General features: G+C 43.6%; 1 protein-coding gene across 2 annotated transcripts in view; it reads right to left on the reverse strand.

Annotated features, from left to right (window-relative positions):
* The window catches only part of ANKRD13A (ankyrin repeat domain 13A), a 43,063-nt gene that overhangs the window by 12,273 nt on the left and 3,829 nt on the right, over positions 1-26,961 (reverse strand). For both annotated transcript variants that reach the window (XM_010379320.2, XM_010379329.2), the window contains exons 2-9: positions 17,156-17,288; positions 16,066-16,190; positions 11,961-12,006; positions 9,590-9,733; positions 8,758-8,947; positions 3,700-3,766; positions 1,989-2,070; positions 55-116 (exon numbers count right to left, since the gene is read on the reverse strand). In XM_010379320.2, the coding sequence (XP_010377622.1) occupies positions 55-116; positions 1,989-2,070; positions 3,700-3,766; positions 8,758-8,947; positions 9,590-9,733; positions 11,961-12,006; positions 16,066-16,190; positions 17,156-17,288 (849 nt within the window). The remainder of the gene's footprint in view (positions 1-54; positions 117-1,988; positions 2,071-3,699; positions 3,767-8,757; positions 8,948-9,589; positions 9,734-11,960; positions 12,007-16,065; positions 16,191-17,155; positions 17,289-26,961) is intronic.

Raw genomic sequence — 26,961 nt, forward strand, 5'->3', positions numbered from 1 at the left:
GACAAGTTGTTTCCTCTCATCTAACTGCAATGAAAGCTCATTGCCTCAACTTACCCCTTGTGCACCAAACTGGTGTTCCACAGTTCCCAGCAAAGATTCCAGCGGGTTCCTGTCCGCTACAGAGAGGGGGGAAGTTTAAAGTCTAATATTATATCTTACTTGTGGCTATAAAAAAAATCTTCATTAAAGTTTCCGGTCCAAGCTACCTCATTAGGAAATGCAATTACAGACTGGCTGATCAAATCATTCACAATAACCATAAACTAAGTTGTCCTTTATTGGGTACTTTTCATGAGGATCGCTAAACCAGATAAACAGCTGTAATAATTAAAGCAGAATAATGGGAAGAGTCTGGATTTTGGAGTGAGCCAGACCTGGATTCCAACCCCACCTTGGCCACTCGCTATCCATGTGTTCTGGGCCTCGGTTCCCTCATCTGTCAAAGTGGAGTAATGGCAATGGTGGTGGTGGTGCTGGTGAACAATTACTGCATGCTTACCACGTACTGCAGGCGCCATTCTAAAGGCTTCCACGTCGTAACTCATCTAATCCTCTCAATAACTCTAAGGAAGGTTGGATATCACCTGCATTTCACTGCTGAGGAAACTGAGGCACAGAGCAGAAGTAATTTCACAAGGCCATAGAGTTGGAGGGGCTGAGATGGGGCTGGGATGTGGCAACCACATGCAATGTTTTTGCTCAGACCCCAAGTTCTGTCTAAATCTTTCATTACAATAGTTTGGACTAAATCACTCATTCCAGTGATAAATGTTCTCAAATATCCTTATCTCCTTTTTTAGCTGAATTCCACAATTGTTCTTGATAACACATAAACAAGCCCTCATGAAGAGCTTTAATTATAGTTGAGGCCAACTACGGGGAAACACCTCGAAGAATGAGTCAGACCAAGGAAATTTTTTTTCCTTTTTCTTTTTTTTTAGACAGAGTCTAGCTCTGTCGCCCAGGCTGGAGTGCAGTGGGACAACCTTGGCTCATGGCAACCTCTGCCTCTGAGGTTTAAGCGATTCTCCTGCCTCAGCCTCCCCAGAGGCTGAGATGACAGGAGTGTGCCACCACACCCGGTTAATTTTTATATTTTTAGTAGAGATGGGGTTTTACCATATTGGCCAGGCTGGTCTCAAACTCCTGGGCTCAAGTGATCTACCCACCTTGGCCTCCCAAGGTATTGGGATTATGGGATTACAGGGGTGAGCCACTGTGCCCAGCCAGGAATTTTTTTTTTTTTTCCGACAGAGTTTCACTCTTGTTGCCCGGGCTGGAGTGCAATGGCGTGATCTCGGCTCACTGCAACCTCCGCCTGCCAGGTTCAAGTGATTCTCCTGCCTCAGCCTCCTGAGTAGCTGGGATTATAGGCATGTGCCACCACACCTGGCTAATTTTGTATTTTTTTAGTAGAGATGGGGTTTCTCCATGTTGGTCAGGCTGGCCTCGAACTCCTGACCTCAGGTGATTTGCCCGCCTTGGCCTCCCAAAGTGTTGGGATTACAGGCGTGAGCTACCATGCCTGGCCAGAAATTTTTATAAAAAGAAGCTAGGGGCCATGCACGGTGGCTCACGCCTGCAATCTCAGCACTTTGGGAGGCTGAGGCAGGTGAGTATCACCTGATGTCAGGAGTGTGAGACCAGCCCGGCCTACATGAAGAAACCCTGCCTCTACTGAAAATACAAAAAATTAGCCAGGTGTGGTGGCGGGTGCCTGTAATTCCAGCTACTAAGGAGGCTGAGGCAGGAGAATCACTTGAACCCGGGAGGCAGAGGTTGCAGCGAGCTGAGATCGCGCCACTGCACTCCAGCCTGGGTGACAGGGCGAGACCTTGTCTCAAAAAAAAAAAAAAAGAGAAGTAGTTAGGGTTAGGTTTAACATATCCCAATCACATTAACTCTAAACTTAACAGAGCCAACAAAGAGTTCCCTCTAGGCTTAAAAAATAACAACAAAACAGGAGGTGGTAGGGTGGTGGTGATTACCTTTATATCTCTTTTTTTCCTCCTCGGTCAGATGTTCTGTGCGTATTTTGGTGATCACATTCACATTGTTTACTGTGTAAACCTGAGAGGTGTATGCGAAAGAAAACAGTGACACAGGGAATCAAAACTCCAAAAATAAGCACAGCAAAAGCAAGAATGCTGAAGCAAAAAACAGAAAACAATCCAGCAAAATAAAAATCAGAAATGGTTAACTATCATTAGGGTCCTTCAGAGAAAGTATATAAACTATCAACTGAAAAATGCATCAGCAGTTACCTCCCGTATTTGACAGTTTTAATACCGAGGAGTTAGCAGTGACAGGCTGTATCTTCCTGCTTGCCCTGCTGTGGCTAAACAGTCTCAAACAAATGCCCTGCAATCTAGGTTTCCACCTGGGTTTCTATTAAACTAAGGTACCCAAATCAGGATCCTGTACTTCTGTTGGTAAATTTTTTTTTTTTTTTTTTTTTTTGAGACAGAGTCTCCTTCTGTTGCTCAGGCTGGAGTGCAGTGGTGTGACCTCGGCTCACTGCAGCCTCCGCCTCCAGGGTTCAAGCGATTCTCGTGCCTCAGCCTCCAGAGTAGCTGGGATTACAGGCGTGTGCTACCATGTCTGGTTAATTTTTGTATTTGTAGTAGAGATGGGGTTTCACCATGTTGGCCACACTGGTCTCAAAATCCTGGCCTCAAGTGATCTGCCTACTTGGGCCTCCCAAAGTGCTGGGATTACAGGCGTGAGCCACCGCACCCCGCCTCTGCTGGTAATTTTGTAATACTAGTATGACTCAGACAGCCATCTGCTGGGCAGAAGAGAAAGGTATGAACACAAGGTTCTCTAGACTTACGAGCTTTAGAGAAAACCAGCAAGTCACTATTTAAAAGGCATTCCATGCACTGACAAAAATTATTGTAACTGCCAGAGTAAATGCTGTTATCAAGGACAACTGGGGAATATGGTCGTCTAGAAAATCAAACATAACAGTTAACAGAGAATTCTCTCTATATGCCACGTGAGGAGCCCCAACATTGAAAGCTGCAGAAAACACACTCAGCACTAGGACAAGTGCTTCTAAATGTATCTTGCTGAGCATGACATAAACTTTCTTTGCTCACTCAGAGGCCACCAGAGGACCCTGCAGCACTGGGCTCCATCACCAAAAGCCATCAAGCCCTGCTGTACTGCGGGACTGAAAGGCCAGGAAACAGAGCTTTCCAGATGACAAAATGCCAGATGACTGTATCGACAATCGTCTCCATGATTACAACTATGTTTTAAATGCACTGATGTTATGCAAATGGGCTGTGAGCCTGCTGACTACAATTAAGCTGATTCAGCAGAAAAGAGACTCAAAAGCTACTACACAATATTTGAACACGTGTGAAGTCTAATTCTTCCTTTTTTTTTTTTTTTTAAAATAATTAAGGGAATGACTAGCTTGTCATTCCTACCAGAACAAGTGGTACCTGTACTCACTTCTCTACAATATTGTTTCTCTTTGGCATAGCTACAGACCTCCTCAGGGCATGCTATCTCATTTTCTGAAAGTCAAATAAGACAAAATCAAAAATCCAAGTGAGAGACACATTAGACAGTTCTCATTCCCCAGAGCATCTCCATGGCACAGATGCATGAAAAAAATGGGAACAGATTCCTTATTTGCATAGAAGCTAAATAGCTATATTAAATCTTATTTTAAGAGTTTCCTTTTACCTTTGCTTCGTAACCATTAACAACTTCTGCTTTATCTGTCCTCCAGCCCCAGAATCCGGATTTAGTTCTGATAAAAAGTGAACACCACAAATTTCTACATGTACAATATGCCATTCAGATTTATATCTGCAGCCTTTATAGTTTTTTCCCCCCAGCTTAAGTTAGTGAAGGACACTTAGAAATCATGGTCCTATTGTCCACAGAAGGCGGCTAGCACTGACAGATGGCTTGTGCACCCCCACCCTCCTCCCACAGTTATTAATCAATTTGCCTCACCCCAGGCATAGAAAGCCTCCAATCTTGGCTTCTTTACAAAACTGCCAGCATTGAGGACAAAGGTGGTGACATTTATTGCACAGCAGTCCCAAAGAAGTGAGTGAAGATGACCAACATCCAAGGGCTCGCCACAAGGTGGTAACCAGGTCAGAGAATTTATCGGAGTCATCTTAACTGGGGACATGGATGTCAGTGGTGGGATCTCCACAAGTAGTCACATTTCAATCGAGGAATTCTTAGAACAATGAGGCACAGACCATCCTGTTCCTTGCAAAAGAGCAGGTGGGCCAGGAACTCATCACTGTGGTGAGCTGCTTGGAGATGCCATTAGGCCTGCAAAATGGCTATGAGTCACATGTTTGGGCAGGTTTGGTGCAGCAGGGGAAAGGATGTGAAAGACAGTTTTTTTTTTTTAGCCCAGCTGTTAATTCCATCTTGTGGAACTCCTTTTAAAGTAGCCCAGCATTCCAGTGGCAGATGCAGTACTGGTAATATGCCCAAAATCTCAGTTATTCAACTCAACATACTCCTAAAAAAATGTATTTAGGAGCCAAGAGCAGTCAGAAGGCTCTGATTCTTTTTCAAAGCAGCTTGCCCTGGGAAACGCTGCTTCTCACAGGGGACCCCTGACCAGCCCTACCCTTTGTCTAGGACATCACATCCCAGCTCCTCTTGGCCTTGGCTAGGGCAACAGCCTGACTTCTGCTCTGACCACTGAGTGAGTTGGGACGTCATGCAGGAAGCTCAGGGAATGGCAGCAGGTCAGCCACGTTACAAAGAACATATGTGGTTATTTGCATTTTGTGTTTCCAAATAGTTTGCTTTTCTTCTAATGGGATTTGGTCAGTGAAATTAGTCCAGATGGTATAATGAGTTTACGTGTGTATTTTAGCCCATCAGAACAGGAGGGATCAGAGCTCCATTTTCCTACTAGTTGTCTATAATTAGGACAGCACGACCCATGGATGGAAACAGAGGAATCCTAACAGGATTATACCAAATGCTATCTCCAACTTACACTTCAGAAACAAGATAACAGTCACAGGGAGAAGGTAAGGAACCAGACTCAAGTGATTAATAAGCCACAGTCCCCTTTTATCATCAATACCAGAAAACTGAGATAGTCTTTTTCCTTCAATCCTCAGTTCCTTGTTTGCTTAAGTCACTTGATGTCTTGGCACAGGAAGTCACTGTTTTCTGGCACAGACTCTTCTGATGGATGAAGGATGACTACGTCTGCTCCATCTCACCCTTCATACACTCTGGGAAGACGGCACTATGCTTTTCTCCCAAGGAACCACCAAACTCCTCACTGGGTTACCTCTGCTCCTTCGGCAATCCTGCCTCTACTGCCCTTAGCATTTCCACTCTTCTTTTTTGAGACAGAGTCTCACGCTGTCGTCCAGGCTGGAGTGCAGTGGCACGATCTCGGCTCACTGCAAGCTCCACCTCCCACCTCCTGGGTTCAAATGATTCTCCTGCCTCAGCCTCCCGAGTAGCTGGGACTACAGGCGCCCACCACCACATCCATCTAATTTTTTTGTATTTTTAGTAGAGATGGGGTTTCACCATTTTAGCCAAGATGATCTTGATCTCCTGACCTCATGATCCGCCCGCCTCGGCCTCCAAAAGTGCTGGGATTACAGGTGTGAGCCACCGTGCCCGGCCCAGCATTTCCACTCTTGGAAGCAGTTTAGTTATTCAACCCAATGTTCATACCCTGTTTTAAATCTTCATCTCCTAATGACTCTGTGGCCCTTGGTAACTTTGCATGCAAATGCATCCGAAGATGATAGAACACCTGGCTTCCCTCTCGTGCCATTTTCACCTCTGCCTGTCTCCACTGAGACCACCACACCAAAGGCCACTTCACAGGCACTGTGTCTTGGTAGTTGCTACACAATCTGGAGAAAGGCTCTGAAGGTGGCAGGGAATATTTTGTTTGAGGTGGGCAAGCGTAATCTTTCAGAGAAGGGAAAAATTCAAACTGCAATCACAGTGTATATACAGCAGGCCAAAAATTCATCAGGGCACGGTATTAATTTGCCCACATAAGCTCTGAGTAACAGATTAGAAAAAAGTGGACAAAAGTGACCATCAAAAAATGAGAGAGGGGGCTGGGTGTGGTAGCTCATGCCTGTAATCCCAGAACTTTGGGAGGCCAAAGTAGGCGGGTCACCTGAGATCAGGAGTTCAATACCAGCCTGGCCAACATGGCGAAACCCCGTCTCTACGAAAATACAAAAATTAGCTGGGCACAATGGAGGGTGCCTGTAATCCCACCTCCTCAGGAGACTGAGGTATGAGAATTGCTTGAACCAGGGAGGCAGAGGTTGCAGTGAGCCGAGATCATGCCATTGCACTACAGGCTGGGCGACAGTGCGAGAGGCCATCTCAAAAAAAAAAAAAAAAAGAAAGAAAAGAAAATGAGAGAAGGCCACACCTTCCAAATTCAATCAAATGAATACTCACACCTTTGATCAGAAGTAAATTCACACACTTTTTGTACCAACAAACCTCACATTCAAAAGCAGCTATATTCTTTTTGTAGCTGGTATCAATTCTAAGGAGTGGCTCAATTCTTGCTCAGTGCATGACAAGCACACATTTAATTCTGAGCACCATTAAAACAAAGCAGCTGTCTTCCAAAAATTCTCTCAGCAACACACTGTCAGTTGCAAGAGAGTTAGCTTGAGCACTCTGAAAACCCTGTGGGCTCTGGGGCTGGGCGTGGTGGCTCACACCTGTAATCCCAGCACTTTGGGAGGCCGAGATGGTGGATCACGAGGTCAGAAGATCAAGACCATCCTGGTTAACACGGTGAAACCCCGCCTCTAATAAAAACACAAAAAAATTAGCCGGGTGAGGTGGCGGGCGCCTGTAGTCCCAGCTACTCCAGAGGCTGAGGCAGGAGAATGGCCTGAACCCGGGAGGCGGAGCTTGCAGTGAGCCGAGATTGTGCCACTGCACTCTAGCCTGGGCGACTGAGCGAGACTCCTTCTCAAAAAAAAAAAAAAAAAAAACCAGAAAACCCTGTGGGCGCGAAAATACAAAAATGTGCCTTAGTCCTCAGTACAAATGGAATATGCCATCATTTCACATTTACACTCAGTGGGGTAACAACCAGGAATTGTCACGCTCTCTTCATAAATCACACTTCAACAAACAATGACTCTGGCAACTCTACTGTTGAACAATATGAGGAACAATGTCTCTTCTCAAGACATTTTAAGAGTCCTGAACTTTGGAGACTTCATCTCCAGATTCACTCCATTATTTCTTTCAGCTAAGGAAACAAAACTGGAGAGATGAGGCCACTTGCCCAAAGTCACACAGTTATTTAGGAGCCCTGCGGATGGCACTCAGCTCCTCCCCCTCTCATGCCTACAGATGAACAGTGGCAGAAAAGGCAGCCTCCTCTGCCTTCTGGGGATACAAACAGAGCCCTAAGCTGAAGGGCCCTCCCTGCCTGCAGAGGGGTACGCGGAAGCCTGGAAATGTCTTTCCACAATCCTCCAAGGGAAATCCAGTCAGTCCCTAAATTTTGCTGTCCCCAAAAGACAGCGAATGTTAACTGGCCAGGCCAGTGCAAGGAGGCTGGCAGAAGAGGACTGACCCTGCCTCCAGGGATGCTACCCTCCTACCCTAGCAGCAGCACTGGACAGATGTCCTAATTCCACCGCTCAATCTAAATTAGAAGAAAAGGATACTTAACAAGTTTTATGCTTGACTAAACAAATTTATTAACCAATTTTATATTAGAAAAAAGAAGAAAAGAAAAATATAATGAGAGGACAGTTGTTATATTCATCAAGAGAAAAGAAGGCCTAAGTCCAGGATAATAGTGTCCATTTTCTCAGGCTAAGCTACTTAGGCTGCAGAGAGCTGGATGTGGCATCCTAGGCAAATACTATCAAGATAATAGTGTCCATTTTCTCAGGCTAAGCTACTTTGACTTGCAGAGAGATGGATGTGACATCCTAGGCAAATATTATCAGGATAATAGTGTCCATTTTCTCAGGCTAAGCTACTTTGGCTTGCAGAAAGCTGGATGTGACATCCTAGGCAAATACCATCAGTGGTCGTAGGACTCCATCAGGTCAGTGTTCTCCACTGTAGACACAGGCAAACAGCTTTGACAGCCTCTACTCAAAGGCCCTCCAAGCCCTCCATGTGGCCCAGAGGCACATGACCAGTGATGGTGTTCTCATCTGGATTAACCAAGGCACAGACCTCTCTGGAGAATTCTTTATGAGTCTGGAACAGAACTGAATCCCCTCCAGATTCTTGCTCTAAACCATTAAACCTCACAGGTGGGTTAGAAAAAAAAACCAAACAAACATTTAACTATACAGTAAGTGTGAATTTGACTGACCAATATCAGTACAACTGAACTCAGTACTGGGTCAATTCTAACCTCCAGAAACTTCAAGCTCCGTGGTCTGGGACTGAGTGTTATGGATCCATAAACATCAAGACAAAAATAAGATTCAAGTAAAAGCCACTAGAAAGGGCACATAAAAGAAAAAGAAGACATTTCTTCATATTCCTTATGTTGGTTAAGTCTTAGAAGACTTAACCAATGTGCTATAAAAATGATGGATGGTGTTGAGTGTCAGCTACAATTTCTATTGGTTAGAGATCAATCTTAAAACTCATTAGTGTTTATTATGTCATATTAGAAAAAACCCAATCCATCCATAATTTCTAATTCATACATACATGTCACTCAAGATGGCAGCATGGGGATTAGACCTTAAAATTTAGAGTCTAAATTTGTACCTTTCAAAAGCAATATTTTTAGTATCGAGGCTGGTGTTAATGACTGGGCTTGTGAGCCGCCTCTCAACTTCCCTGCTTTTTGGCTTCATCAAGTCCAGAGTGAGGCGCTCCATTTCTTGGGAAAGGTCGAAGTGTTCAGTGGTGACCACTTTGTCGTCGTGGTTGACTTCCATCAACTCCGCCCAGTTGTCTATTAATGGAAACAAAGACATAACTAAGCACAAAGCAGGGAAGATGCAAAAACAAGGAAGCTTCGTATGTTAAAATGCATCATCTTTCACGTGTGTCCTCCCAGGTGCTATCTGATAAAACCTACAGTATACTGATTATTGACTACCTATTTGCACCTATCTGACCAGCTTTCCACAATACATAGGAAGCTCTGAGCCATCTTCCCCAAAGATGCGGAATTTTTAAATAATTTGCATTCTTATTAGCAATATATTCCATCAACGTCCTTTATAAAACATATTATTACAGAATTCATAGAAATTATGTATGCACAACATTGGGTGAGCAATGCCATTTCTCATGCCTGATTATGGAGGGTTATACAGAGATACACACAAAATGCCTGGGCTCAAAGGCTCAGGAAAGTGAAGCAGACATATCACAAAGGTAACTGCTGGGTGGTAAAGGACACATGAAGGAGAACTAGCCAGACAAGAACAAAGACAGGGATGGAGAGCTGAATAATTAATAAGAATAACCAAAAAACATGCCCTAGGAAGGATCAGACAGAAAAGGCACATGAATGTGAAAGCATTTTGATGGTTAAAAATCACCCTGTAATTTCGCTTGAGCAGTGATTACTACAAGAGAAGTCACTCACCTTCTCCCTTAAATATAAAACTACGCCTCCCTCTTATCCAGCTCATGTTTTCAAATCCCAGCAATGTGATATCGACGCGCAGTTTGGCACCACTTTTCCAGATGCGACAGACATCATTCGGGCATATTCTAGAAACCAAGGGCACTGGAGGAGAGAAGTGTACTACTGAGAAAAACTCAAGGGCCAAGTAGAACACCTAAGCCAGGAAATCAGGATTCTGATTTAACAAAAGGAGGGGAGTGGCAAGATGGTGACCATCAAACAACTGGACGTCTTGGCTGTCATATCTACCACACAGGAAATCACTCTTGAAAAATAAAAATGAACGTTCCGTTCCATTCATCAGAAAAAAAGTCTAAATAAATTTCCCAAGAGTATTCTTGATCCCGAAATGAGCCCCACTTTATAGTGGAGTCTGTCCCCACTATGTAGGGTCTGTCCGTCTGGTCTTCTTCACTCACATATGCAACTCTTGCCATATGGTTGCGGCCTACCATATTGTCATATCCACCATTCAGAGTATCAAATGTCTAAAGTATGCCACTTTTTTTTTTTTTTTTTTGAGACGGAGTCTCGTTCAGTCGCCCAGGCTGGAGTGCAGTGGTGCGATCTTGGCTCACTGCAACCTCCGCCTCCTGGGTTCAAGGAATTTTCCCGCCTTAGCTTCCTGAGTAGCTGGGATTACAGGCACCCAACATCATGCCCATGCCCGACTAATATTTGTATTTTTGTAGAGACGGGGTTTCACCATGTTGGCCAGGCTGGTCTTGAACTCCTGGCCTCAGGTGATCTTCCCACATCAGTCTCCCAAAGTGCTGGGGTTACAGGCGTGAGCCACCGCACCCAGCCTAAGTATGCCACTTTTTAACAAAACCTGAAATAAGAGTGACTATGTACATTAGAAAAAAATTTCATTTCTCAAAACAATCTGAAGTTCTATTATGTTATGTACTTTTATGTCATTTAAACGTTTCTAACAAATATGACTTCTTGCCTGAAAGGGAAGTCTGGAAATGGAAACAGCTGAAACCTGGAAGTTAGGAGTTATCGTTAACTCATCTACAAGAAATAAAAGTACAACATCTATGGAAATATACTGTCAGTCAATTGCCTATGTAATACTTTAGAGAAATATATCCATTTTGTTAAAAAAAAAAAGCTATTTCAGTATTCATCTCAGCTTGTTTAGAATAACAAGTTTAAAAGAATCAAGCTAAACCACATAAGGAAATTAGTAAATTATGGTAAATCTACTTATTAAAATTCTAGCAATTTAAAGTGACATTTTGGGCCGGGTGCGGTGGCTCATGCCTGTAATGCCAGCACTTTGCGGGGCTGGGGCAGGTGGATCAGCTGAGGTCAGGAGTTCGAGACCAGCCTGGCCAATATAATTAAACCCCATCTCTACTAAAAATACAAAAATTAGGCTGGGCATGGTAGCTCATGCCTGTAATCCCAGTACTTTGGGGGACTGGGGTGGGTGGATCACCTGAGGTCAGGAGTTTGAGACCAGCCTGGCTAACACGGTGAAAACCCACTCTCTACTAAAAATACAAAAATTAGCTGGGCACAGTGGCATGCAGCTGTAATCCCAGCTACTCAGGAGGCTGAGGCATGAGAATCACTTGAATCTGGGAGACGAGGATTACAGTGAGCTAAGGTTGTGCCACTACACTCCAGCCTGGGCAACAGAGTGAGACTCTGTCTCAAAAAAATAAAAATAAAAATAAAGTGACATTTTAAAACTAATAATACAGATGTCAGCTATAAATGACAAAAGGAAGAAATGAAACTGTCTATATACTATCTTCATGAATGCTTGGGAGGAAAAGTCCTATGCATTGGGGGGAAGACTGGATGAAAAACACACAAAGCGGCCGGGCGCGGTGGCTCAAGCCTGTAATCCCAGCACTTTGGGAGGCCGAGACGGGCGGATCACGAGGTCAGGAGATCGAGACCATCCTGGCTAACACGGTGAAACCCCGTCTCTACTAAAAAATACAAAAAACTAGCCGGGCGAGGTGGCGGGTGCCTGTAGTCCCAGCTACTTGGGAGGCTGAGGCAGGAGAATGGCGTAAACCCGGGAGGCGGAGTTTGCAGTGAGCTGAGATCTGGCCACTGCACTCCAGCCTGGGTGACAGAGCAAGACTCCTTCTCAAAAAAAAAAAAAAAAAAAAAAAAAGAAAAACACACAAAGCATTAAAAGTTGTGTTTAAATGGGACTATCGGTGATTATTTTTCCTTATTCTTCACCATATATTTCCTTGATTAAAAAAAAAGCACATGTAACTTTTACAAAGGAAAAATAAACCTACATGCGGGCTAAGTAAATTTAGAAAGAGAAATAAATAACAAGCCCACAGCCACTCACCCCAGCTGGTGAATTCCCATTTCATCTGCACATAGAAATCCGGAGCCTGAAGGGCAGACAAAGATTTAAAACAGATTACCCTTGGCACTATCAACACAACATAAGCAGGGGTTAACAGGGTTCTTAAAAACCCTGGGTTTCAAATAAAAAAAAAAAGAAAAAAGAAAAGAGAAAATAAGAAGAAACAAAATATAAGCCCCTAGCCGGGTGAGGTGGCTCACGCCTGTAATCCCAGCACTTTGGGAGGCTGAGGCAGGTGATGACTTGCGCTCAGGAATTTGACACCAGCCTGGACAACATGGCGGAACCCTATCTCTACAAAAAATACAAAAAGTAGCTGGCTATGGTGGCTCACTCTAGTCCCAGCTACTCAGGAGGCTGAGGTGGGAGGATTGCTTGAGGCCAGGAGGTGGAGGCTACAGAGAGCCAAGATTGCACTATTGCACTCCAGCCTGGGTGACAGAGCGAGATACTATACCCAAAAAAAAAAAAAAGAAAAAACAAGTGTAAGCCCATTACTTATTATATATTAAAGTGTTATTTTACCTCGATATAAAATATGTCTAGATGTTAAGAAAGTGAACAGATAGCTGGGCGCAGTGGCTCACTCATGCCTGTAATCCCAGCATGTTGGGAGGCCGAGGTGGGTGGATCAGTTAACGTCAGGAGTTCGAGGCCAGCCCGGCCAATATGGTGAAACTCCATCTGCACTACAAATACAAAACTTAGCTGGGCATGGTGGCACACGCCTGTAATCCCAGCTACTGGGGAGGCTAAGGCAGGAGAATCACTTGAACCTGGGAGACAGAGGTTGCAGTGAGGCGAGATCGCACTATTCCAGCCCAGGCGACAGAGTGAGACCCCATCTCAAGAAAGAAAGAAAGAAAGAAAGAAAGTGAACAGTGAACAGAAAGAAAGAGGATAAGAGGACTGGAGGGGGATAAAAGTCAAACCTGATTCAGGGATCCAGTCAGGTTCCTAACAGTAAGAGAAAGATGAGCCTGGGAAGATGGGCTTAAGCACTGCCAAGCAATATGGGTAACCATCTATTCTAGGCAAAGGGCAGAGAATGTTAATTCCATCCATTCAACGAGGAACTTGACTGTAAAAGGCTTTGTGTACTGGCAAGTGCTTCCTACTTATTGAACTGCTCTGTGAAACTGAAAGAGGTTGCTAGATTTCACTTCCTCAGGAAGTTGATTTTCCCTCCAGTTAACAGAACACTTTTCTCCACTTTCCTCTGAAACATGTAGAATTTGGCTTTCTAAAGTTTTAAACCATCAGAGCAGCCCTGTTTAGGATTATTTTCTTACCTACCATTCCTATAGGTTCCTAAAGACTCAGAAATCCAAAAGTTACCCTTCAAGAAGAGAAATGCTAGAAATTCCAGGTGTTCTTCCTGTTCCTACACACTTGCAAGGCTTTGCCATGATTTTTACCAAAGCACAGGGCAGGAGGGCCAAGAATCTACCCTGGAGTAAAATCTGCCAGCATTCCAATGATGAGCAAAGACAACCTCCAAGAGACAGGTGGTAAGAAAGGCTGGCATATGTTATAAGGAGATACTGTTGAAAGACAAGACATTAATGACAGCTTCTGGAGCCGCTAAGTACACAGGTCATTTATGGGCTCTCTATAACTTGAAGCAAAGAATACAATTCAGTGCAGTCTATTGCAATGGACCAATATGAGTAAAAAAATGAAAATCCTTGACATTAAATTTTTTTTTTTTGAGATGAGTCTCGCTCTGTCACCCAGGCTGGAGTGCAGTGGCGCAATCTCGGCTCACTGCAAGCTCCGCCTCCCAGGTTCATGCCATTCTCCTGCTTTAGCCTCCCCAATAGCTGGGACTACAGGCACCTGCCACCATGCCCGGCTAATTTTTTGTATTTTCAGTAGAGACAGGGTTTCACTGTGTTAGCCAGGATGGTCTCGATTTCCTGACCTTGTGATGTGCCCTCCTCAGCCTCCCAAAGTGCCGGGATTACAGGCGTGAGCCACCACGCCCGGCCGACACTAAATTTTTTAAGTGAAGGGTGACCTCATGTTAAAAAAGTAATTTTCCACTTTGCCAAATGGGCAGATGATGTTTTTAGTTCCTCCTGCAGTTAAGTTAGGAAGAAAACAAGAAATCCATGTTATCTTTGCACACTCAAAAATACACACCTATTTTTAAAACAATGCACACAAATATTTCATATTTTATGAGAGATTTAACTGTAGTATATATGGGAAATGAATACCTTGGGCATGACTTAGCTTAGAAATTCTTTTTAGGCCAGGCGCAGTGGCTCACGCCTCTAATCCACGCAATCTGGGAGGTCGAGGCAGGTGGATCACCTGAGGTTAGGAATTCGAGACCAGCCTGGCCAACATGATGAAACCCTGTCTCTACTAAAAATACAAAAAATTAGCTGACCGTGGTGGCACGCACCTGTAATCCCAGCTACTCAGGAGGCTGAGGCAGGAGAATCACTTGAACCTGGGAGGCGGAGGTTGCAGTGAGCTGAGATCACGCCATTTGCACTCCAGCCTGGGCAATAAGAGGGAAACTCCGTCTCAAAAAAAAAAAAAAGAAAAAGAAAAAGACATTCTTTTTAAAGACGGCTCAAAAAATGACCAACAATTGTCTTTTTTTTTTAACTTTTTTTTTTTTTTTTGAGACGGAGTCTTGCTCTGCCGCCCAGGCTGGAGTGCAGTGGCCGGATCTCAGCTCACTGCAAGCTCCGCCTCCCGGGTTCACGCCATTCTCCTGTCTCAGCCTCCGGAGTAGCTGGGACTACAGGCGCTCGCCTCGTCGCCCGGCTAGTTTTTTGTATTTTCGATTAGAGACAGGGTTTCACCGTATTAGCCAGGATGGTCTCGATCTCCTGACCTCGTGATCCGCCCGTCTCGGCCTCCCAAAGTGCTGGGATTACAGGTTTGAGCCACCGCACCCGGCCTTTTTTTACTTTTTTAGACAGAGTCTTGCTCTGTCACCAGGCTGGAGCTTACTGGCACGATCTTGGCTTACGGCAAACTCCACCTCCTGGGTTCAGCAATTCTTCTGCCTCAGCCTCCTGAGTAAGTAGCTGGGACTACAGGTGCATGCCACCACACCCAGCTAATTTTTGTATTTAGTAGAGACAGGGTTTCACCATATTGGCCAGGTTGGTCTCGAACTCCTGACCTCATGATCTGCCCGCTTTAGCCTCCCAAAGTGCTGGGATTACAGGCGTGAGCCACCGGGCCTGGCTGATTGTCTTATTTATAATAAAGTTGTTCCTTTTCTTGATAGAGCTATTAATTTTTCTCTATAAATGAATTAGGGCAATGGACTAAAGGTCTCAAAATACTATAGCTAGAAGTGACAAGACTGGCAAGGAAAAGTTGCACACAGACCTCTGAGCCTTAACAGGATCTGAAAATTCCTGCATAGTAAGTGATGCTTATCACAACTTCCTTAAGATTATTGATGCTCAGGAGGCTACTTTCAAGAAAACAGGCACCTAAACAAATTAACTGTTTGATGTCCATTTTCCTTAAGTTCTAATTTTTACTTTATTATCATTTATTATTTTATTATTATATTTGTTGTTATTATTTTAGGTCTTGCTCTGTTGCCCAGACTGAAGTGCAGGGGTGTGATCATGGCTCACTGCAGCCTCAACCTTCTGGGTTCAAGCAATCCTCCTACCCCAGCCTCTTCCGAAAGTAGCTCAGACAACAGGTGTGCACTAGCATGTCCTGCTAATTTTTTTTTTAGAGCCAGAGTTTTGCTTTGTTTGGTGCCCAGGCCGGTCTCAAACTCCTGGGCTTAAGCAAATCTCCTGCCTCAGCCTCCGAAAGTGCTGGGAATATAGGCATGAGCCACTATGCCTGGCCGAATTATAATCTTTAAATAGTACTTAAAAGGGTAAGCCCAGTGACTTAGATGTGTAATTTGTGAAAGAGCTCACACTTCTACAAATTAGAAGGGCAAGGAACAATGTTATTGGTATTCAGTATTTCATATTCATGAATCAGAAAATTCTGTAGGAAGGCACACAAGGATGTCAAACTGTGTCTACAGTAATTGTATCAGCATTTAGCTCAGATTATAGCCTGAACACATTTTCATGAATACCTCGAGAATTTTCTGGAGCAGCTCAGGAACTCCCTCAAGGGCCATGGATGTGTTGTGGTAGTCTCGATGTTGAAGAACTGTGTATACCATCTCAGGATCGCCAGTGCTCACAGCCTCATGTAAAACTGGAAAACAAAAGGGTGAAATTTAATTCTCATACTCTCTGACAAATTCCAAAACCAGGCTGAAAAAGTATCTAGATCAAAGATCAGTATTTTCCTCAGAAGAAAAGGGCTGCAGTCCAACCTTACCATGATGATTATGACTTCTGATTGCTAGTTCTTCACTGAGTAAAAAACACAGAGTACCCTTAGCATCTTGATCAAACCCCTTCCACCTCTCCCCACCCCTCTTCTTACCACTGGTTCCGAAATCCTGACAATGTGTTTAGAGAGCTGGCTTTAACTATACGATCACACAACATGTAACTGTGGTTATATGTAGACCTGGCAGGCAGGGCTTGGCCTACAGTATCCCTGCTTAGTCAATACAAAATTACTCTGACCAATGGAATGCCAGGATTTCCCAGGAAGAGGCTACTTTTAGCCACAATTTATTTTTGATTTTTGCCTATTTTGATGGATTCAATGGAGGTAACCATATTCCTCAAGGAAAACCAGCCTCCACGTTCATGTACGGTGGAAGAAGTTTGCACTGAGAGCTGTTTCTGGATGAGGAGTCATTCTCTAGCGAGGGTTTCTGGCCCGGGACACAACCTGTATCGTCCTGGGCTCCCATTTCCTTGTCCCCATCCTTTGTCCCAAGAGAGAAATCTTAAGATAAAGATGACTCCGAGGAAAAGTATGATTGAGACTGGCCTTTATTCAGAAAGATAAACCAAAATGAATGACCTTCTTTTTGAGACAAGGTCTCGCTCTATTGCCCAGGGTGGAGTGGGCAGTGACGCAATTACGGTTCACTGCAGTGTCAACCTCCCCCGGCTCAGGTGATCCTACCCCCTCAGCCTCCCTAGTACCTGGGACTACAGACATGCACCACCGCACCTGGCTAATTTTTGTATTTTTTTGTAGAGACAGGGTTTCACCATGTTGCCCAGGAGGACTTTAAATTATTGTAAAAGTATACTTACCTGTCCATCCTTGGCGATTTTCTTTTGTCACATCTGCTTTATGTCGGAGTAAGACTCGAGCAGATTCCAAATGTCCCAAGGAAACAGCAAGATGCAGTAATGTTCGACCTCGTGGGTCCACAGCCTCCACATTCTGTGAAGGAAACACTGGCATTTCTATAACTGGATGTATTACATTAAAATAGGGAAATGTGTTTGACAGATATTTCAAGTACAAAAAATGGAAAACATATTTATGCATTAATTAGAGCAACACATGTAAGAAGGTTATGTTTGCATTTGGGCACAATTAAAATACGAATTTGGGGATTACATATAAAGATGATAGTTACTGAATTACTGAATTCCTTTTTCTGTAAAGTTAAGTGCCTAATAAATAAATGTTGGCAACAGGCTCCAGATGATCCAACACAACTTTAAGCTCTCAACAGCACTTAAATTAAGTCTAAATAAAGCCAGGAGCTTTCATGAAATGCAATCACCGGACAACACAGAACATGGGGGATTTCTCAAGCACATATCAGCATTCAAGTCTAGAACAGGAAGTACAGGACTTTAATCAAAACTGAAAGCAGAGAAGATAATTTGGGTCAGAATAAAATTACATTCTCTAGCTGGATTCCCACCAAAACTCCACTCTCATAATTGTGTATTGAGTTTCACGTGCCCTGAAGTAGCACGTAAACTCCAGCAGCACGTGTGGGTCCTTCAGACCACAAGCATGATCTGCCGGGCAGGTGTGCAGATCTACTCACAGAGAAATAGGCAAGCGCACATGCGTCACTTCCGTCCATCCCATCGAGGGTTTTCTTCCCCATGCTAGACATGCACACCTGGCTCTTACCTCTTCATTCCTATTCTGCCACTCTTGCCCCCCTTTTGGCACCTGTACCGCGTCTCCAGAGCCACGCAGCAATTTCTCTAGTGTGCGCTAAATCTCAAGGCCTGGGCGCTGCCTGCAAAAATGTGACTCTGAAAGTTCTTTCAAGGATACAATAAACTGCCATGGACTTTTAGAAGGTACAACCTTTTTTTTTTTTTTTAAACAAGGTCTCTCACTCTGTCACCCAGGTTGGTGTGCAGTGGCGTGATCACTTGACCTTGACCTCTTGGGTTCAAGAGATCCTCCCATATCAGCCTCCCTAGTAGCTGGGATTAAAGGCATAAGCCACCATGCCCAGCCTGTAAAAACTTTTTAAATGCCATAATACATCTTAGAAAATGTGCTTTATTTTTATTTGAGATGCTAGCTGTTATTCAGGTACTACTCCTGCAGTCTCTGAAGATACACAGAAAGTGCCACTTAGGAAAGTGAAGCAGGATCATGGGTAAACTGCCACAATCCAATAGCTATCAAACCTCCCTGTTTTGCGAACACTATGTCATGGCTATTATAGTGAAGATAACTCTTATTGAGGAATAAGAAATGTGATTGAAGACATCTGCTAGCTGAACATAAGTCCTCCTGGACCAATCCCAGGCCTCAGTATTCCCCCAGTGCTAAAATACCTTCCTGTCTTCTGGAGCCCAGTCCACACATCTCCCATGATTCCCTAACTCTTCCCAAGGTTATGACTTGTCCATCGCACCAAAGAGATGGAGAATTCCAAAGGGGAGCATCCAAGTCATATTAACGTCTTCTAGATTCTCTTACTCTAGTCTCTTAACTTGCATTAAATATTTTCTTAAAAGTAACAAGACGATGAACTTATGAACTATGAATTCAGTTGAAGTTTAGCAGGAAAGAAATAATTAGCAAACTCATTATCTTCCCACACGTCTATTACATAAACTAAGTATTTTCTTACCTAACAAATTCAATCGAAATGAAAGGTGCTAGGTTTAGCACACTACCTGCCACAGGGGAGGTGTGTAAAAATGTTTATCATGGGAAAGGGGAAACTACTTACTACAATTCACACCCCAGAGCAAAACTAAAAGCACAGAGTAAGGATTAACACTCAAACTCAGTCAGGCGCGGTGGCTCACGCCTGTAATCCCAGCACTTTGGGAGGCCGAGGCAGGTGGATCACCCGAGTCAGGAGTTCGAGACCAACCTGACCAACATGGTGAAACCCTATCTCTACCACAAATAAAAAAATTAGCCGGGCAAGGTGGTGAGTGCCTATATTGTCCCAGCTATTCGGGAGGCTGAGGCAGGAGAATTGCTTGAACCCGGGAGGAAGAGGTTGCAGTGAGCCGAGATCATGCCACTGCACTCCAGCCTGGGTGACAGAGTGAGACTCCCATCTCAAAAACAAAACAAAACAAAAACAAACAAACAAAAAACACTCAAACTCCTAGGCAACAGTTAGAGATGATGCACAAAATAAAAGCCAAATACATTACAATGTTAACTTTTTTTCTAGTTTGGACCATAGAGGAGCACCTATGGATAAGACAGGGCAGCACACTTTTCTTGGATAATTATAACTCTTCAGACCTTCCTGCACCTCTCTCATCTGAAGTAAGAGGCAGTAGAAAAAAAAAATGCTGTAATTGTATTATGGTGACAGTGTGATTTTAAAACAATAAGTGAATAAAGAGTAGAGGGGGAATGAGTAAAATAGAGAAGAGAAAACAATAGAGAAAATCAGCAAAACCAAAAGTTGGTTCTTGGAGAATGTCAGCAATATTGACGAACATTTAGTTAGATAGACCAGGGAAAAACGAGAGAAGACTTAAGTTACTAAAATCAGGAATTAAAGATGGAATATTATTAGCAACTCTACAGAAATAAAAAGGATTATAAAAGAAAACTATGGGCCAGGAGCGTTGGCTCATGCCTGTAATGCCAATACTTTGGGAGGCTGAGGCAGGTGGATCACCTGAGGTTGGGAGTTCGAGACCAGCCTGACCAACATGGAGAAACCCCATCTCTACTAAAAATACAAAATTAGCTGGGTGTGGTGGTGCATGCCTGTAGCCCCAGCTACTCGGGAGGCTGAGGCAGGAGAATTGCTTGAACCCGGGAGGCAGAGGTTGCGACGAGCCGAGATTGTGCCATTGTACTCCAGCCTGGGCAACAAGAGTGAAACTTCATCTCAAAAAATAAAATAAAATAAAAGAAGATGATGAACAGCTGTATGCCAACAAATTAGACAACTTAGATGAACAAGATAAATCCCTACAGAAATGCAAACTAGCAAAACTGACTCAAAAAGAAACCGAAAATCTGAATAAGTTTATAACAAGAAATTGAATTAGTAATTTTAAAACTGCCCACCAAAAAAATGCAGGCCCAGATGGTTTTTTTGTTTTGTTTTGTTTGAGATTGAGTCTTGCTCTGTCGCCCAGGCTGGAACATAGTGGCACAATCTCAGCTCACTATAACCTCCGCCTCCCAGGTTCAAGTGATTTCTTGTGCCTCAGCCTCCTGAGTAGCTGGGATTATAGGTGCCCACCACCACACCTGGCTAATTTATGTACTTTTAGTAAAACTGGGGTTTTGCAATGTTGGCCAGGCTGGTCTTGAACTCCTAACCTCATATGATATGCCCACCTCAGCTTCCCAAAGTGCTGGGATTACAGGTATGAGCCACCATGTCTGGCCTTCACTGGTGAATTCTATGAAACATTTAAAGAAGAATTAATACCAATGTCTCACAAACTCTTTCAATAAATAGATGCAGAAAGAAAACTTTCCAATTCATTTTATGAACCCACTATTATCCTGATGACAAATGCTTCATAAGAAAAGAAAACCACACACTAATATCTCTTATGATGTAGATGCAAAAATCCTCAACAATATACTGGCAAACTAAATTCAGCAACATATAAAAAGGGTATTTTATACTATGACCAACTGAGACTTATCCTACAAATACAAGAATGGTATAACTTTAGATAGTCAATTAACGTATCACACCATATCATGGGATAAAACAAAAATACACGATCATCTCAACAGCTGCAGCAAAAACATCTGACAAAACTCCAACATCCCTTCATGATTAAAAGAAAAAAAAAAAACTCTCAACATACTAGGAATAAAAGGAAACTTCCCCAAAGAGCATCTCTAAACAACCCACAACTAACATCATAGTTAATGGCGAAAGACTGGATGCTTCCCCTCTAAGATGAGGAACAAGATGAGGATGTCCTCTTTCACCACATCTATTCAACATTGTACTAGAGATTCTAACCACGGCAACTGGGCAAGACAAAGAAATAAAAAGATCCAGAATGGAAAGGAAGATGACATGATCTTGTGTATAAAATCATAAGGAATCTACCAAAAAACTATTACAACTATTAAGTGAGTTCAGCAAGGTTGCAGGACACAAGATCAATAACTAATCAATTATATTTCTATATACTTGTAATGAGCAACTCAAAATGAAATTAAGAAAACAATTCCATCTATAATAGCATCAAAAAAATAAAACATTTAGGAATAAACATAACAAAATAAATATAAAGCTTACATACTCTTAAAATCATAAAACATTGTTTAAAAAATTTAAAGAAGACCTGGCCAGGTGTGGTGGCTCAAGCCTATAATCCCAGCACTTGGGAGGCTGAGGAGGGCAGATCACCTGAGGTCGGGAGTTTGAGACCAGTCTGACCAACATGTAGTCTACTAAAACTACAAAATTAGCTGGGCGTGGTGGCGCATGCCTGTAATTCCAGCTACTTGGGAGGCTGAGGCAGGAGAATCGCTTGAACCTGGGAGGTGGAGGTTGCAGTAAGCCAAGATTTCACCACTGCACTTCAGCCTGGGCAACAACAGTGAAAACTCCGTCTTAAAAAAAAAAAAAAAAAAAAAAAAAAAAACCCACAAAATTAAAGAAGACCTAAGTAAATTGAAAAACATCCTCATGCTCATGGTTTACAAGACAGCATTGTTAAAATGACAAAACTCTCCAAACTGAGGTATAGATTCAATTCAACTCCTATCAAAATCTCAGCTGGCTTTTTGCAGACATTGACAAGCTGATCTTAGAATTCATATGGAAATGCAAGAAACCTAGAATGGCCACCTTGAAGAGAGAGGTCTGAGGGCTCACATTTCACGTTTGCCAATTTCAAAACGTACTACACAAAGCTACAGCAATCAAGACAATGTAGTACTGGCATAAGGACAGACATACAGGTCAATGGAATACAATTTAGAGTCCAGAAATAAACCCACACATTTATGGTCATTTATTTTCAACGAGGGTGCCAAAATAATTCATTGGGAAAGAACTGTCCTTTCAACAAGTGCTGCTTGAACAACTGAATATCTACATGCAAAAGAACAAAATTTTGGCTGGGCTCAATCGCTCACAGCCATAATCCCAGCACTTTGGGAGGCCGAGGCGGGAGGATCACCTGAAGTAGGGTTTGAGATCAGCCTGATCAACAGGGAGAAACTCTGTCTCTACTAAAAATACAAAATTAGCTGGGTGTGGTGGTGCATGCCTGTAATCCCAGCTACTCAGGAGGCTGAGGCAGGAGAATTGCTTGAATCTGGGAGGCGGAGGTTGTGGTGAGCCGAGATCACACCATCGCACTCCAGCCTGGGCAACAAGAGTGAAATTCCATCTCAAAAAAAAAAAAAAGACAACCCATGGTATGGGAGAAGATATTTGCAAATCACATACTGATAAAGGCCTACTGTCCAGAATATACAAAGAACCTTAACAACTGAACAAGTCAAATAACTCAATTTTTAAATGGGCAAAGGATTTGAGTAGACATTTCTCCAAGGAAGATACACAAATTGCCAATAAGCACATGAAAAGATGCTCAACATTAGTAATCATAAGATAAATGCAAATCAAAACCACAACGAGATGCCACTTCACACCCACTAGGATGGGTACAAACAAAACAACAGATAATACCAAGTGTTGCCAAGGATGTGAAGAGACTGGAACCCTCATACACTGCTGGTGGAAATGTAAAACAGTGTAGCCACTTTGATAAATTATTGGCAGTTCCTCAAAAAGTTAAACGTAGAGTAACTACATGACCCAGGAATTCCTCTCCAAGGTATATACCCAAGATAAATGAAAACATATACCCATACAAAAACTTATACATGGGGCTGGGCACGGTGGCTCACACCTGTAATCCCAGCACTTTGGGAGGCTAAGGTGGGCGGATCACTTGAGGTCAGGAGTTCAAGACCAGCCTGGCCAACATGGTGAAACCGCATCTCTACTAAAAATACAAAAATGAGCCAGGCATGGTGGTGCGCATCTGTAATCCCAGCTGCTAGGGAGGCTGAGACAAAAGAATCACTTAAACCTAGGGGGCAGAGGTTACAGTGAGCTGAGATCGTGCCACTGCACTCCAGCCTGGGCAACCAAGCAAGACTGTCTCAAAAAAAAGAAACCCACAAAAACATATACACAAATAGACCCAGCAGCATTATTCATAATAGCCAAAAAGTGGGGACAACCCAAATGTCAATCAACTGACCAATGGAGAAACATTTTTGTCTAACAAAACATAGTACATCCATGTAATGGGATATACTCAGTGATAAAAAGGAATTAAGTACCTGAAACATGCCACAACGTAGATGAACCTCCAAAACATTATGCTAAGTGAAAGAAGAAACAAAAGGCCACATACGATTCTATTTATATAAAATGTCCAGAATAGGCAACTCTAGAGACAAGAAGTAGGTTAGCAGATTGCCTGGAGCTGGAGGGGTTGGGGAGAAATGAGGAGTGACTGTTACAGGTATGGGGTTTCTTTTTCGGGTGAGGAAAATGTTACAGGCTGGGTGCAGTGGCTAACACCTGTAATCTCAGCACTTTGGCAGGCCAAGGCGGGAGGACTGCTTGAGCCCAGGAGTTTGAGGCCAGTCTGGGCAACACAGGGACACATTTTCTCTACAAAAAAAATCTTTAAAAATTAGTGGTAGTGCTTGCTTGTCGTCCTAGCTATTTGGGAGGCTGAGGTGGATCGCTTAAGCCCAGAAGGTCAAGGGTGCAGTGAGCTGTGATCGTGCCAACCTAGGAAAGAGAGTGAGACCCTGTCTCAAAAACACCACCAAAAAAAAAAAAAAGAAAAACAAAAATTCTGAATTTGACAGTAGTGATAGTTGTACAACTCAGCAAATATACTAAAAACCATTGAATAACCTTTAAATGTAGATTATATAAGTGAACTATAATATCTCAATAAAAATGTTTTGAAAATCAATGTGTATGTTTATATATAATACATAAAACAAAATCTCTCATGTACTGTTTGACAAGTTGCTTAATTTCTCCTGAGCTTCAGTGTGCTCGCTTGTAAAACTGAACAATAGCCGGGTGCGGTGGCTCAAGCCTGTAATCCCAGCACTTTGGGAGGCTGAGACGGGCGGATCACGAGGTCAGGAGATCGAGACCATCCTGGCTAACACAGTGAAACCCCGTCTCTACTAAAAAAATACAAAAATCTAGCCGGGTGAGGTGGCGGGCGCCTGTAGTCCCAGCTACTCAGGAGGCTGAGGCAGGAGAATGGCGTAAACCCGGGAGGCGGAGCTTGCAGTGAGCTGAGATCCGGCCACTGCACTCCAGCCTGGGCGACAGAGCGAGACTCCGTCTCAAAAAAAATAAATAAATAAAAAATAAAAATAAAAAACTGAACAATAAAAAAACACCTACCTTACAGTTCTTACAAGGGGAAAGGCCTTAACTTAGCACAGTGCTTGACACCACAGTAAGTGCTGAGAAGAGTTATCTGTTATTATCATACGCCCACACTATGTAGTTTCATATAGCTGTCACTTTCTTCCTAAAAGGGATTTGCTCAAATTGCATTACAGTTAATAGTGGGGCTTAGAATCTTCAACTAATGAGTTCAGAGAACAAGGACTTTCAGAATTTAGCTGGAATTCACTTTTTTTTTTTTTTTTTTGAGACAGTTTCCCTCTTGTTGCCCAGGCTGCAGTGCAATGGCCCAATCTCAGCTCACTGCAACCTCCGCCTCCCAGGTTCAAGCAATTCCCCTGCCTCAGCCTCCCTAGTAGCTGGGATTATAGACATGCACCACGCCCGGCTAATTTTGTATTTTTAGTAGAGATGGGGTTTCTCCATGTTGAGGCTGGTCTCGAACTCCCAACCTCAGGTGATCCACTCGCCTCAGCTTCCCAAAGTGCTGGGATCACAGGCGTGAGCCACTGCGCCCAGCTGGAATTCACTTTTGAAACTGAACATTTAGGTTTTTAAGTTTCTTTAGCCATGAGCTATACCCAAATAAAAATACTCATCCCCCTTTAACTAGGAGTTTCCTTCCTATTTGCTCATTTCAGCCCATCCACTTTTCTTGATCAAAAGCCTTAAAAAAAAAAATTTTTTTTTTTTTTTGAGACAGAGTCTCACACTGTCGCCGGGGCTGGAGTGCAATGGCATGATTTTGGCTCACTGCAACCTTTGCCTCCCGGGTTCAAGCGATTCTCCTGCCTCAGTCTCCCAAGTAGCTGGGCTTACAGGCACCCGCCACCATGCCCGGCTATTTTTTTGTATTTTTAGCAAAGATGGGGTTTCACTATGTTGGCCAGGCTAGTCTTGAACTCTTGACCTCGTGATCCACCTGCCCTGGCCTCCCAAAATGCTGGGAGTACAGGCGTGAGCCACCATGCCTAGCCAAAAAAAAATTTTTTTTTTAAGGAGACGGAGTCTTACTATGTTGGCCAGGCTGGTCTTGAACTCCTGTCCTCAAGCACTGCCTCATCTCAGCCTCCTCAATCAAGCCTTCTTTACTATCTTGCCATCCTCCTGCTGAGCTCTGAGGCCAGGCTGCAGAACCAGACAACCGGGCGCCCCTTCCAGGTTCCCCACTAGCCTCAGGTGAATTATCAGATCCCCTGTGCCTTGGTACCTGGCATGCAGGAAGTGCTTCATAAACTCACTGTTACCTTTAGGGGGCCTCCAGCAAGAGGCTGCTAGCTAGTCCTCCTCTCTCTCAACACAGTCAACCGCCCTCACTCCTCTTCACTCTCAGACCATCTTGGTCCTCTGTGTGGCCCCCACCCTGAGTCAGTGGGAACAGGAATCTTGAGGCTAGTTTCCTAAGTTGAGCCTGAGCCCCTGATGACCAAGGGTGCACATGCGGAGAGCAGGCTCTAGGCTTTTCATCTTGGATGCCTAGCCCACGGCTCAGCGACGTGAATCTGTGCCCAGGGGCCTCACCTGGCCTGCTCCGGAGTGGGAACCCCAGGAACGTCCTCCTCTTACCTAGGTGCTGTGCTTTTCACCTGCTGGCTTCCTAACAGGGAGCCTGGCTCTAGAGTCAGGCCTCATCTGCCACCCTCCACCTCACACAACCCAGGTTTTCCAAGCCTGTCTAAGGTACACTAACTCACCTTTGTATCTGTCCCCTTAAGTGTTCATGTCTCAGCATCAGTAAGAAGGACAAAGAAGTTTAACATTTGCTAAGTGGCAAATGACATAAGCAGAACATAGATAGTTTCAACTTCAGCAACCAAGTTCAAGGCCCCACTGAATATTAATTAGCTGATGGGTTAAGAGGCACTTTATTAAATGCCTCTGCTGATCAAACGAAGGCCTGAAATAATCTCGTAGTTGGCAAAGTTACACAACTGCCCGCTATTAGTGAGACAGTGGGATTGGCTCACACACATTCAGAAACATGTGCTTATCCTCTTCATCTGGATAAACTTGATTCTTTCTTGTGTTGCTGTTCCTGGAACAGGAACAAAAAACCTGGAAAAAAATCCTTACAGCTATCAGTGTACATGCTCCAAGTCTCAATCGGGTGGGTGATAGAGGGAATGAGAGAACTGACAGCAGAAACTCACCAGCAAACAAAACATTAAGGGAAACAGCCACTTTATTGCTGCGGTGATAAGAATT

This window comes from Rhinopithecus roxellana, chromosome 10, assembly GCF_007565055.1.
Source record: "Rhinopithecus roxellana isolate Shanxi Qingling chromosome 10, ASM756505v1, whole genome shotgun sequence".
Classification (NCBI taxonomy): domain Eukaryota; kingdom Metazoa; phylum Chordata; class Mammalia; order Primates; family Cercopithecidae; genus Rhinopithecus; species Rhinopithecus roxellana.